Source organism: Mauremys reevesii, linkage group 7 (assembly GCF_016161935.1).
Source record: "Mauremys reevesii isolate NIE-2019 linkage group 7, ASM1616193v1, whole genome shotgun sequence".
In the NCBI taxonomy this organism is placed as follows: Eukaryota; Metazoa; Chordata; order Testudines; family Geoemydidae; genus Mauremys; species Mauremys reevesii.
In genome coordinates this window covers 8,679,134-8,692,306 of record NC_052629.1, presented here as the reverse complement: position 1 = coordinate 8,692,306, position 13,173 = coordinate 8,679,134, and the positions used below count along the sequence as shown (strand labels likewise).

The 13,173-nt window shown below is 38.8% G+C and overlaps 1 protein-coding gene across 12 annotated transcripts in view; it reads right to left on the bottom strand.

The window, feature by feature from the left end:
* ADD3 (adducin 3) overlaps positions 1-13,173 on the bottom strand; it is a 169,135-nt gene that overhangs the window by 27,932 nt on the left and 128,030 nt on the right. For all 12 annotated transcript variants that reach the window (XM_039547929.1, XM_039547931.1, XM_039547933.1 and 9 more), the window contains 3 exons: positions 4,887-5,025; positions 1,435-1,586; positions 1,202-1,282 (listed from right to left, as the gene is read on the bottom strand). In XM_039547929.1, the coding sequence (XP_039403863.1) occupies positions 1,202-1,282; positions 1,435-1,586; positions 4,887-5,025 (372 nt within the window). The remainder of the gene's footprint in view (positions 1-1,201; positions 1,283-1,434; positions 1,587-4,886; positions 5,026-13,173) is intronic.

Genomic DNA, 13,173 nt, shown 5'->3' with positions numbered 1-13,173 from the left:
GAAAAAGGCCAGATCCTGATAAACAGAAAGAAATTCCTCTTTGATCTGGCTGCCCCTTAGCTAAAGGAAGAGATGGTAGTGTAGCACACCAAGCAGAGTCAATTGGAGTAGAAAGCCTGTGTGAAAGCCTTAAATAACAAGCTTCTGTTCAAAGCACAACCAGCATATATATATTTATCATACAGATAATAAATTCTCAAACTAAAATGGTTAAGAGCAATAGATGCTAAAACTGAACATTTCAGATGAACTACATATTTTTACAAACTATTAATGTACTGTGTGTTATATTATAAATTACACCTCCTATTTTCTCATATTTGAACTTGAAAATTTAATTCAACTTAATGTGAAAACAAAGATTCAATCTCAGAACTGCCATTAAAGCATTTTAAATGAGTCATGAAAATAAAAAAAATCCCCAAACTGTTAGGGAGGAGGCGAGGGGGAGGGGAGAGAAACGAGTAACAGAGGCAAGAAAAGCAGCATACAAGATCCAGTTCTCATGGTTATATTTTTGGCTCTGCTTTTGGAAGTTGACCATATTGTGCTACCTACCTTCTGTTCCCTTCCAATAATTGTCAGCAAGACTCACCAGTAGATATGACGATTTGGGTAACAAACTTTTCACAGTTCTTTCATACCATGAGATGCCTAATTTGGTAGTCTAGACACTGAATTAAGAGAGCCCTTATACCAATTACCTTTTTGTTCTTGGACAAATTACTTAACTTTGCTGTTTCCCAGTTTTCCAACTGTGAAATGGGGATAATAATACATGCCTCACTCCTGACAAGGATGTCATGTGGATTGATGCATGCAAAGTGCTTTGAAGATCAAAGCACTATGGATTACTCATAAGAGGTTGCTGTTATACTAATAAAGTAGCTGACAAATTCTATTTGACTTGCTTTTGTGGATCAGGTGGGAGCCCAGCTAAAATGCAAAAAGCTTGCTGGACAACATTAAAGCTTTAGTGGAACCAAAGCAGTGAAAGTGGATCGGAAATCTGGACAGAAGTGTTCAGGAGCACAGGATTTTATAATCCCAAAAATTAATCTGCTGTTCACTAGATGATTTTATATGAATTTCAGAATGGGTAAACAAAAACCTGGTGCCACTATCCTACTTCATCAGCTGCAAAACTAAAGAAAACAATCTAAGCTTCAGTGATTATTATTAGTGTAAGTGAAGCACATACCAAATTGGAGGCTGAAGCTTCAGAAAAAGACAGACCTCTTGGAATGATTAGAATGTGGTCCTGTTCTTTGCTTACTCTTACCTGCAAAGGAGAAAAAATGATTTCTGATTTATTATTGAATTTACTTGAATAACATTTGGAAAATTAATTCTAATTTTGTATGGTTTAATTTTAAACATACAGGTGAAAACACACAGAAGCAAGTAATCATTTTTACTCTTAAAAATACTCACTGTGATGTAGGAATTTGCTAAGTGTGCCCATCCAAACAAGTCAGCCAACCTGTACAGGCTGGCTAACTTACAACGAGTAAGTTTTTCTCCCTTAACAAATGAAGTGGTATCTATTCCAGGTAGGTCATTGATGGGTGTAACCATTCCAAGGCCTGAAAGAAAAAAAAAATAGGTGGCAAATAGGACAATTAAATTCTCTGTGATTCTCCAAAAGCAGTACACTTAAATTTGTAGTATAGAATCTCAGCTTTGGCCAAAAGATAATAGCATTAGACTAGGCTTGCAGCAGAGGTGTAAAGTTTTCTAGGACTGCCTTAGCAACCTTTATAATATAAGGCCCTAGACGCCATACCCTAAAATATGAAAGTCTCCAAATTTTGAGAGAAGAAAGGAAGGATGAATTAGTGATAGAGGATTACTTTGAAGCACCACTCAGATTTGAACTATCCTGTGTGTCAAGATAATGTGCTTCTGGACAGATTCCAGTGTTTTAAGACCTCCTGTACTGGTGAGCTAAGCTACATTTACAGGCTGTTTGATAACACTCCTACAGGGCTCTGCAGACTTGAATAGCCATTTGATTAGATTTCTCATTCTGAGTCACTGTAGTTAGTTCTAGAGATGTCATGAGGAAGGATATAAGAACGGAGAACTTTTGCAGTAGAACTGTTTAATAGCACAGAACATATTTTAATAGGGAAATTATATCAAGGAGCACCTCCTAGCTCATTTATGACTGTGAAGACCACTCCTTCTCCCCTTCACAAACACATAATATGCCTATGGCAACTACAACATCTGAATACATAGGAAGTTACTATTAGGAAAGTTAAAAATACATTAAATACTATGTTTTAATATGATTTAACAGATAGAAACAAGAAGAGTTAGTACCTTATGACCAGCCACCTTTCCAGAATCCACTAACAAATGGTTCAAGGACAATAGTTTGAGAACATCTAGTTTAGTGGATAGTCCACAGGACTGGGAGTCAGGAGATTTGGGTTCTATTTTCCTTTCTGCCACTCACTTTGTAAATTGGACCTTAAGTGACTTGTCCAAAGTCACACAATAGAAGTGTTGAGTATTATCAGCTCGCACTGGATTTCAGTGGGAGATGCAACTGCTCACAATGCTGAAAATCAGGCCCCTAAGAACACAACACATAAGAACGGCCACACATGATCAGGTTGATGGTCCATCTAGTTCAGTATCCTGTCTCTGACAGCGGCCAGTACCAAAGCTTCAGGGGGAGTGTACAGAACATGGCAGTTGGAGTGATCCACCAGTCTTCTACCCCCTGCTTCTGGAAGTCAGATGTTTAGGGTCATCTGAGCATGGGGTTCCATCTCTGATCATCTTGGCAAATAGCCACCAATAGACCTATCCTCCATGAACTTATCCAGTTCTTTTTTGAACTCAACCATATTTTTGGCCATCACAAAGTTTCATGGCAATGAGTTTTCACAGATTAATTGTGCTCTGTGTAAAAAGTACTTCCTCTTCTTTGTATTAAACCTGCTGCCTATTAATGTCACTGGGTAACCCCTGCTTTTTGTATTGTGGGAAAGGGTAAAACACACTTCTGTATTCACTTATTCCATACCATTCCTGGTTTTATAGAACTCGATCATATTCCCCCCTCTATCATCTCTTCTCTAAGTTGAACAACCCTAGTCTTTTTAGTTTCTTCTCATATGGAAGCTGTTCCATACTGGTGGTCATCTTTGTTGACTATCTGAACCTTTCCCAATTCCACTATATCCTTTTTGAGATGGGGGACAGGAACGAGACAGTATTCAAGGTGTGGGTGCACCCTGGATTTATGTAGTGGCATTATACTTTCAATCCCTTTTCTTATAAATTCCTAAAGTACTGTTAACCTTTTTGACTACTGCTGCGCATTGAGCAGAAATTTTCAGAGAACTATCCATGACGACTCCAAGATCTTTCTTGAGTGGTGGCAGCTAATGTAGAACCCATCATTATATACATGTAGTTGGAATTATTTTTGCCTACGTGCATTATTTTGCATTTATCAATGTGCTATTTTGTTGCCCCCAGTCACCCAGTTTTGTGAGATCCCCCTGTAACTCTTGCCCACATGCCCAGGGTCTGAATGGTCACCGTATTTGGGGTTGGCAAGGAATTTCCCCCTGGGTCAGAAGGGCAGAGGCCCTGGAGGTTTTTTGCATTTGTCTGCAGCTTCTCTACTGACACTTCAATGTGGGACAATACTTCAGATTTGTCACCCAAAAAGGATAGCTCTGATTAAGTATCTCCCCCACATCCTCTGCAGTGAAGACACAATATTCATTTAGTTTCTCTGCAATGGTCTTGTCTTCCTTCAATGAACCTTTAACACTTTAGGTGTCCTGTGGTCCCACTGCCTGTTTGGCAGGCTTCTTGCTTCTAAATGTACTTAAAATATTCTTACTAATAGTTATTTTGTCTTTAGCGAGTTGCTTCTCAAATTCGTTTATACTTAACATCCCAGAATTTGTGGACCTTCTTGTTATACTTACTAGGATCTGACTTCAAGTTTTAAAGGATCGCTTTTTGCCTGTAACAGCCTCCATTCTGTTTAGCCACGGTGGCATTCTTTTGGCCGTCTTATTGTCTCTTCGGATTTTGGGGTACACATTTAATCTGAGCCTCTATTAAGGTGTTTTTACATAGTCCTCCTGCTGCTTGCAGGCATTTAGCTTCTTTTAATTTTTGTCTAACAAGCACCCTCATTCTTATGTTCTCGACCATACATCTTAAATCACTTCATGAAGGTGGCTATCCCATTTGCACCTTTAAGTCTGCAGGCAATGCAGAGAACAGTCTAGCAAGACAGATTTGTCTATTACACTCAGACATTCTTATGAACGTTTAACACTAATATGATTTTTTAATAAGGGTTCAATGATTAAAGTCTTTGGAAATTAGCCATAGGACTTTTTCTGTGAAGGCTGTAATTTGACTGCATGATCCTGTCAAGAATTTTTTTTTTTTTTTTAAATATAACTACACTTTGCTATTTACTAAACACACAGCTGCCAGGAGCATGAAAGTAACATCTAATCATGCATTTGAACAGGTTCCTCCTTCCTATCAAAATTTAAAGGCAAGTGTGCTACAGTAAATTGCTGCCAAGTTATTAGGTTAGTTGTCGTTACTATTTATGTGAATCATAGTAAAATGATAATGAGATTGGATATTAGTTTTGCTGCAATAAGTTGCAAAACTTATTGACTATTAGCAGTTTCTAGAAATTATTACTTTTCTGATACCAAATATTAGAGGGAGAAAATGTAAGAGTAAAATTAAAGACCCCAATCTGTATTGCTTTACAGATTAAAAAAAACATGGCAAAAATTCTGTTGAAAGGATGAGGTCCCAGCACCTGGTAAAACAGAGACAGAATTTTAGAAAAATATTGGCAATTATACACATTGTTCACTTACTCAGTGGAGATGAAGAGAAACCTGCAAAAGAGCTTGCCATGATGTAATCGGCAATCTGTTGCAATGCAAGCAGTCCAGTTGGGTTACGGCCCTTCTTCATCTGTTCTTGAATAAGACATTCCAGGTCTTCTCGGAAGGCCTGCAGAAACATTTGAGAATCACTCGGATAAACTTTCCTCAATAGTAGTGAGATCATTATTATATGCAGGGTATAGGTATCAATACCTATTAAGGTTAACCAACACTTCCCAGTATAAGATCCTATTTTAGTTGCTCATCACTTTGAAAAACTTTAACCGTCACAGAGGAAGTCTGTGGCACAGCTGAAAAAGGAACCTAGATCTTCCAGTTCTTTGCTTTCGCCACAAGATCATCCCTGGGCAGGAACATGCTATTCACCAGAGAGATGGCTTAAAAGTTCAGAACTATGAGCCTATTCAGCAGTTCATGAACTCAAGAATGGCAATCTATTAAAATATAGTTACTTTAGGGACAAGAGGCAATTTTATCTAACTGATTTATTTGAAAGAAGCTTAAAAAACAGTGGAAGAAAACACCTACCAATACTAACTTGATGAGAGCAATCATAATAATTTCAGTACAGTAGGTCTCAAAATATGTAATATTCTGGTAAACCCATAGCCCTTATATTAAAACTCATTTTAAAAACCATCAGCAATGTTACAACCCCTCTTCCACGCTTAAATTTACTGTATCTTCATTTTGTTCCTCATTAAACTGCTTCAGATATAGAATGGTCAGATTAAGGGCTTGTCTACACAAAGCATTGCAAAGGCACAGCTGCAGTGATGCAGCTGAGCTGCTGTAGTACTTAGTGAAGATGCTACCTATGTGGATGGGAGAGCTTCTCCTGTCAGCATAGATATGCCACCTCCCTGAGAGGTGGCAGCTATGTCTACACCAGGAGTTCGGTCAGTATAATTGCTTTGCTCTGGAGTTTGGAGTTTCCATGCTCGTGGGAAACACAGTTATACTGACATAAGTCTGTTTTATACCTCATTGGTGTAGTTTCCATTCTGTTTTGAAGTACAGAGGGGTTATTTTCACTTTGGTGTTGTCTGTCTAAAATTTGCTGTCTGGTGCTGGAAATAGTATATTTCACACTTACTACTGCTTATCCTTGTGGCAACAGATTTGTGATAATCCTTTAATTCATTTCTTGTTTTATTATTCAATGAAAGTGTCCTTAAAAAACTGAATCACTGTTAATTTCAAGAAATCTCAGAATAGGTAAAAGCCAGAGTGGGCAGCTGAAGAAAGTACATCTTCATTACAACTTGTGAAATAGAGGTGATTGTGTGCATGTGATTTTCACAGTCAAGTACAAAATGCACAATATCAAAAAGCACGTCTTTTTTAGTAAACTAGAAGTTGCTGTGTGTCATGCACATTCAAGCTTGTAATGATTCATTCAACTAAGTTTTTCCATACATATTTATGGATATCTTCATTACCTTCAGACTCTCATGTGATCCCACCACTGTTGTGAATTTACAGTATTTTTTTAATTGGGGGTGGTGTGCCATATATTTTAAGATAAAGATTCTATAAATTCAAAAAAATTGTGCTATTTCTGATCGTTCTTGACTCTGTCTAAAATGAAAGGCATAATTTTATCACATAAAAACGGTTACCTACCTTTCATAACTGTTGTTCGAGATGTGTTGCTCATGTCCATTCCATTCTAGGTGTGTGCGCGCACACATACACAGCTGTCGGAAACTTTTGCTGTAGCGGTATCTGTAGGGCTGGCTATGGTGCCCTCATGCCATGGTAGATCAGGTGCTGCCGGCCCTACGCCCTCTAAGTTCCTTCTTGCCAACATCTCCGACAGAGTGGGAGGAGATGGAATGGACATGAGCAACACATCTCGAAGAACAACAGTTACAAAAGGTAGGTAGCTTTTTTTTCCTTCTTTGAGTGCATACTTCTTATGAGACCCTGATAACATTTTTGTCTTTTTATTGCACAAATTCCCATAAGCCCTAGCCCAATATTACTGACTGGGGCATCTTGCAATTGGATCCCTGCAGATGAAAATGTTTGCCTATGCAGGAGTGGAGCGCAAGTGGCTTTTTTTTTTGCCTGTTTCAGTTATCTATTATAATGTTTTAATTCATGAGTACATTATAGACCATTCATGATCTATTTTGAAATATTATGTTCAAAAAACATCAAACTAGTATAGCTAGTGAAAAATAAATGTAAAACTACAATTCACTGTTGAAAGAGGCATAAGAGCTAATGGTGGACAACAAATTAGATATGTTTGTAACATGACATGGCAGCAAAAAAAGGCAGTGCAATTTTGTGTTGCATGTGCATAGACATGTGGCAGGACAGGAATATGAGCATTTCCCTCTATACCACCTTGGTGTAAATGCCTCTAGAAAAGGTAGTTGGGTACCTGTAGTTCTTGTTTCTGCAAGACATACATGTCTGTGGATTACTCCCCTTAGGTTCATGCGGCACCAGTCCAGGTGACTGCTTCCTTAGATTTAAATTTTGAGCTTCTGAGGCATCCATAGGAGTGTCTCTGCAGTTCTCAACATGGGACTATCACATAGTAAGTCACCCCTTGCAAGGGGACTGGGGCTTATCGTTACCTGTGCCAAATTTAGCCTGCCTCCCCAGGTGAAAGGAATGACACCAAGAGCTATGTGATGGGAGCATGTGACTAGAAGCCAGGTCATCTGCCCTGTCTTCTTTTCAGCAGACAATTCTTCAGAGGTCCTAGGCAAAGGTTTTGGGAGAGAGACCTAAGAATGGGAGCCTGTAGAGAGATACGCTTCAGCTGAGGGACCTACAGAAAGCAGGAGCCTCCTGGATGAGAAGCCCCAGCTAGAAGAGTTATGAAGGACTGTGAGCCTGGTGGGAGGGCTGTAAGCAAAGGGAAGCCCTGGCAGGACTTGAAAGACCTTTGAGCCTAGAAGTAGGGCTGTTTGGATGCTGAAGCCCATTATCAACTGAGAGGTCTAACTGAACCCAGGGAAGAAGGCTGGAAGGTTTTGATTACTATTTTATGATAACAAACCAAATCCATAAGGTGAATAATATTGTGAAAACACCAGGTGTGGTGGTTTGATTCAAGACAGAAAGTAAACTGAGGCAGCGGCAGGGCCCAAAGACAGATTGGATAATGCTTGCTACAGAATTACCAAGGCTTTCCTGATCAGTTACTTTAAAGAGCTAGACATTGTTCTTTATCAAATAAAACTGCTTGTCCTGCATTTTGGGGCTGACTGGCTGGTGGATGGGACTGCCATTTCTGCCTCCATTCCTTGGCCACAATGCTGGCAGGGAGAGAAGGATACAAGCACACAACAAGAGAGAGGAAAAACAGGTTTTTCACTTTTACACATGTGAGAAAGAAAGGCCCTTGCAGAACAGATGGGCTAAAACTGGATTAGTTATATAACAGTAGCATAGGACCAGAATCAGGCTGCAAGCCCTTCAGATCTGGAATGTTTTGATAATTGCTCTTTGTATCCAATATAAAATTAAAGCAAAATCCCACAAACAAATGTCTTGTGTTGGTTTAAAACAGCAACAACAACAAAAAAATCCCCCATGTCTAAGAGAAAAGCAAACAGATCAGCAAAATCTTGACTGACTACAATAGCAGCTTTCGGCTACTCCTAAACACAAAACCCCTTTAATTTATTAAATTGCATACACTCCTACAATGTTATGCTTACATACAATACTACTACTATTCTCATCACCTCACCTGGAAATCCACTCATTCCATTTATTCCTCACAACCTTTGTATAATACTAATTTTAAAATATCCTCTAGTTCTGGTCTCTGCAATGATCTCAACTAGATCATCGGGGTAACATTTTATAATAAGCCTGAAGTATTTAAAATACTTCATGTCATCTCAACACAAGACCAACTCTCTCCAAATACATAAACACATACATTCCACCTATCTTAGCTCCCGTAGTCAGTACTGGCTTCAAATTTTCAGCTTTTCTTCAAACACAGTGATGTAAAACACACAGTATACTCCATTATACAATAAAGATGTTATATAGACTGAAAACCCTAGGTGTTTCAAGTTGGGGTCCCAAAATTTTAGCCTTAATCTCTGTGCCTCAGTTTCTCAATTGTAAAATGCAGACATTAATACCACCTACTCTTACAGGTGTGTTGTGAAGATGAATTCATTATTGTTTGTGAAAATATTATGAGAGCGCCACAGAAACACCCAAAAGAAAATGAATACATTTTGTATTCAGTGCAGAAGCTGGATGATGTGCATTAAATAAGGCTTGAGGCAACAGACTGAATGAAAAAAAATTTGAATGAAGCAGGTGTGTTATGGGAAAAATAGTGCGCAATCCTGTAATTATAATGCATGTGCACAAGGGGATCAAATTAATCTTCTACAGGCAACCTTGAGTCTGGATTTCCCTAATTTATGAGTACTTGACTCTTCAGCTTCAAAAGCCTTTTTTTCCCCAACTTTTTTTTGTGTTTAATGTAATATAGAAGAGAGCGGGTGTCACATACAACACAAAGCAACAAAATCTGTTTAGGTATAAAGATGCAGTTTCAAACAAGCACAGTGTCCTGGCAGTTTTATAATTAATGACACAGAGATTATTTGAACCTTACAATGGTAATCTTGTGGGTACTGTTGGAATACATTCAAACAGTTTTAGATTAAGAGTTTGTCAGTAGTACAGTGAGGTGCTAGTAGGGGACTGAGACCTAGCTGATCGTAACTTTCTTATGACTTTCAAATAGGTGGCAGCGGGTAACATTCAAGGCCTTAAATATTCTTATGGAGTGCAGATGGCTTATACTGTCACCACTTGTACCCGAAAACCTCTGAGTTGTAAACCATAATTAAACAGTTATCAAGTAGTTTGAAACGTCTCCTAAGGATACTATGATCCTATTTCCTGGTCTACAACTTTGCAGATGTTCTCCATTTTAAAGCAATGTAAAGTAGTGGAAGCTTGTTAAGGAGCTTTCATTGTTCTGGGGGTTCTAGATGACCACCTAGCTTAATTTCAACCTTCCAACTTTCCAAACATTTTTCCATGTAGCATCAATAAGTGTCAATCTTTAGCAAATATGGATTAATAATTTTGATCTGAGAATGCCAACCGCAGCATGCTAGCCTTCCTACATAGTTGCATATATGTTTATTTCATGATTGTCACAAAAGAATCTTAGAATTTTACATCACTCCAAATAGGTTACCTACACAAAGCTACAATTTTCTGAACTCCCTTACTTTAAGAATGGGAAGAAAATTTTAAACTGTTTATTAGTGGAAAGGAGCTGTGTTTTGCATTTTTTTTCTTAAGGTGGCCACTTTTCTGATCGTTTCTAATTCTTGTGGCAGGGAGTTCCACAGCTGTGTGTTAGAAGACTCTGAATTCAGCTCTCACTAGTATCAACCTGGCCATTGAGAATTCTATTGTTTCTCAGGATTGCAGCTACCATGGAGGGAGAAGTGGTTTCTGAGATATCCTGGGTTCAGTCTATTTGAGAGTTCTCAAAATCAAATACCAAGACTTTACACCCAATCCAATATGTAACCGCTAGCCAACACAGTAGTTGGAGCAATATACTAACAGCACCCTTGTGAGTCAGTATGTTCTACACTACTTAGTTTCTTTAGTCTGGGGGGAACAGTGTTGACATCTGATACTTTGCTGTGTGTCAACTGCATATTTAAGCCATTGGTGTCCCACGGTCTCCATTAGAGGTTTGACATATCTATTGACTAGAATGGGGGAAGAGAATGGAGAAGAGCTATATTCTTCTACATCTCAGCTTCTATCTCAGAAAACTGCTGTTCATTCCTGCAGTCCAGAAATAAAACAGCATCACCTGCTGTGAAGATCCTGCAGAATAAGGAAGGATGTTTCTTCATTGTCCATGGCCAAGTAGAGATCATTCAGAAGCATAATCAATCCGTTTCTGTGCTATCTCCTGATCTAAAACTGGATCAGGATGGGTGCAGGACATTGAGAAAAGGCAGGTGTAATAAAGATGGCTTTTCAGTAGCTTCAGTTGTTTTACTTAGGAACTGGAAATTGAATATCAGATTGCAGCTAGTGAGGCTGGCTGCATCCAATGTTAGTGTTGTTAATACCACTCAGGCAATAATGCATCAAGAACACATACAGAGCGCTTCAAAGGAAATGCTGAATATCTGGTGTGTCTTTCACCAGGCAGGAATGGCATAGGTTAACATGTCAAGTAATGTCATATCAGACCTCTTTGACCACCCGTCAGCTCGCCTGACTACTAGAAGTCCTTTATGGTCATTTATGCCACCACAGGACATGACGCTGGAATCTGCCTGGTGCAATGAATGGTCAACGACAGTCATTAATCACTCTCTCATCACTGGCCCAACCATCTGTCCACCAGGTTTTGATCGGCCAAGGCACCTGTAGTCATCTCTGAACTAGTTTTGAACAGGACAGGGCAACTGTGTGGCCAGTCTCTTTAAATGGGGTTTTTCTAATGACCCACGATGCAGCTGTGGTCAACTTCAGACTACATTGCATATCACTGTCGAGTGCCCACTGACTTATTTTCAGCGGTGGGCTACCAGTTCTCCACCTGGCTGATGATGCCATTCAATGGCTGGGCACATTGCACCTTCGCCAATGAATGTCATGAGTCACTCTTTTCTACAGGTTTCTAGCCTCTGTCAAACATTGGCATAAACCTGCAGTATAAAATGATTATCTTTGTCTGAGAATTAATGATATGCCAAGAAGAAAAAAGCCTCTGAGAAGATGACAACCGGATAGGCCCCTTTTATTAATACTTCCACTTCAATGGCATCCAAAGACTCCTATTAAAATTTGAGTCCCTATATATCAGGTGTTGGACAAAACATTGTGGTGGTGACTGCATCATTCCCAAAAAACGTACATCCTTAGCAGATTCTGAAACATTTTCTAATTTGTTTTCTTACTAAATTAATTGGATTCTCCAATTAGAAGCAGTAAGAGATTTCTTGGTTCTGAAGATAAAATCTGAATAACTGAGCTCCCCAGTACTTTGTAGTGTTTTGCATAGGAGATTCTACCAGCACGACCTAGATTATCATCCTTTCACCTTTATGTTGCAATCCAAAATTCCTCCCTCAGAAAGAGCAGGGATGTCTGGACAACCCAATCCTGCGCACGTAAGCTTTATATTTTAAAGACTATATTTCGCTTCATAGTTAAAGACTATATTTCTCTAACCTGAATATATTTTAATTGCTTGACATGCTAGAATTGGCTTAAAACTTTACCAGCAAAAAAGCCTTTTTAAAAAAAATATATATATAATATATATTTTTCTCATTTTTCTAAATTCCTAAAAAGAATTTAGTACCCACAAAAAGGAATAACCTAGAGACACCAGACAGACAAAATAAAGGCATGCTCTTGCAAGCTTCTTGCATAAGGTAACTTCCAGTGTATCTCAAAAACATCACCTGCAATACCCAGGTCATTCCAACCTTGGACCTATACTGAGCAGACTGGCAATAGGACAGAAGCTTTCTGGTATTTTTGCGACAACACATTCAGAAGGGACCAATTCGTTTTCATTTCTGACCCAAAAGAAACTGAAGCTAAATCTCAAGTAATCCACTTGATATAGCCATGGAGAAACTTAATTCTGTCACTGTCCCTAAATCTGTGAAGAGATTTGCTTTAAGGACATTCTCTCCTCTGGACACTATATTAACAATTGTTTATTCCATCAGAGAAGGAATTGTAGCAGAGATATCTAAATATTCCCCATTTCAACAATGAAACAGGGAAGCAAGGAAAGGGGATTCAGGTCTGACAGATGTCTGTAGGTCAAGCATAGCTTCTCATTTTTGACTAGATTGTCAGACATTCATCACACACAGTGTAGTTTTCTTCTTCAGCATCTCAAGGCCTAGCAGCCCCAGCGCCTAGCTTATTTGGCCAACTTTAAAATACTGGCATCTATAAATGGTTCCTGGCTCCAGCTGTGGGCTCAGCTTCTCCCACAGCAGGAAGCAGATAGTAACCTCTAGGTTCTTGTGTCTTCCAATTTTCTATTAAACAAGTCAGCTAAACTTGGGAGTACTATCTCCCGAACCCTTCCTAAATCCTCAGGCTGACCTTGCATATCTAAAGTAGTGTGATCACAACAAACAGGAGTCGATTACATTTGGCAAATTGGGCAAACAATTTTTCATCCATTAAGGCTAAGGTTAGTGCCTATGAGATTCAGCACTTTTTTTGCATTTAAATTAATATA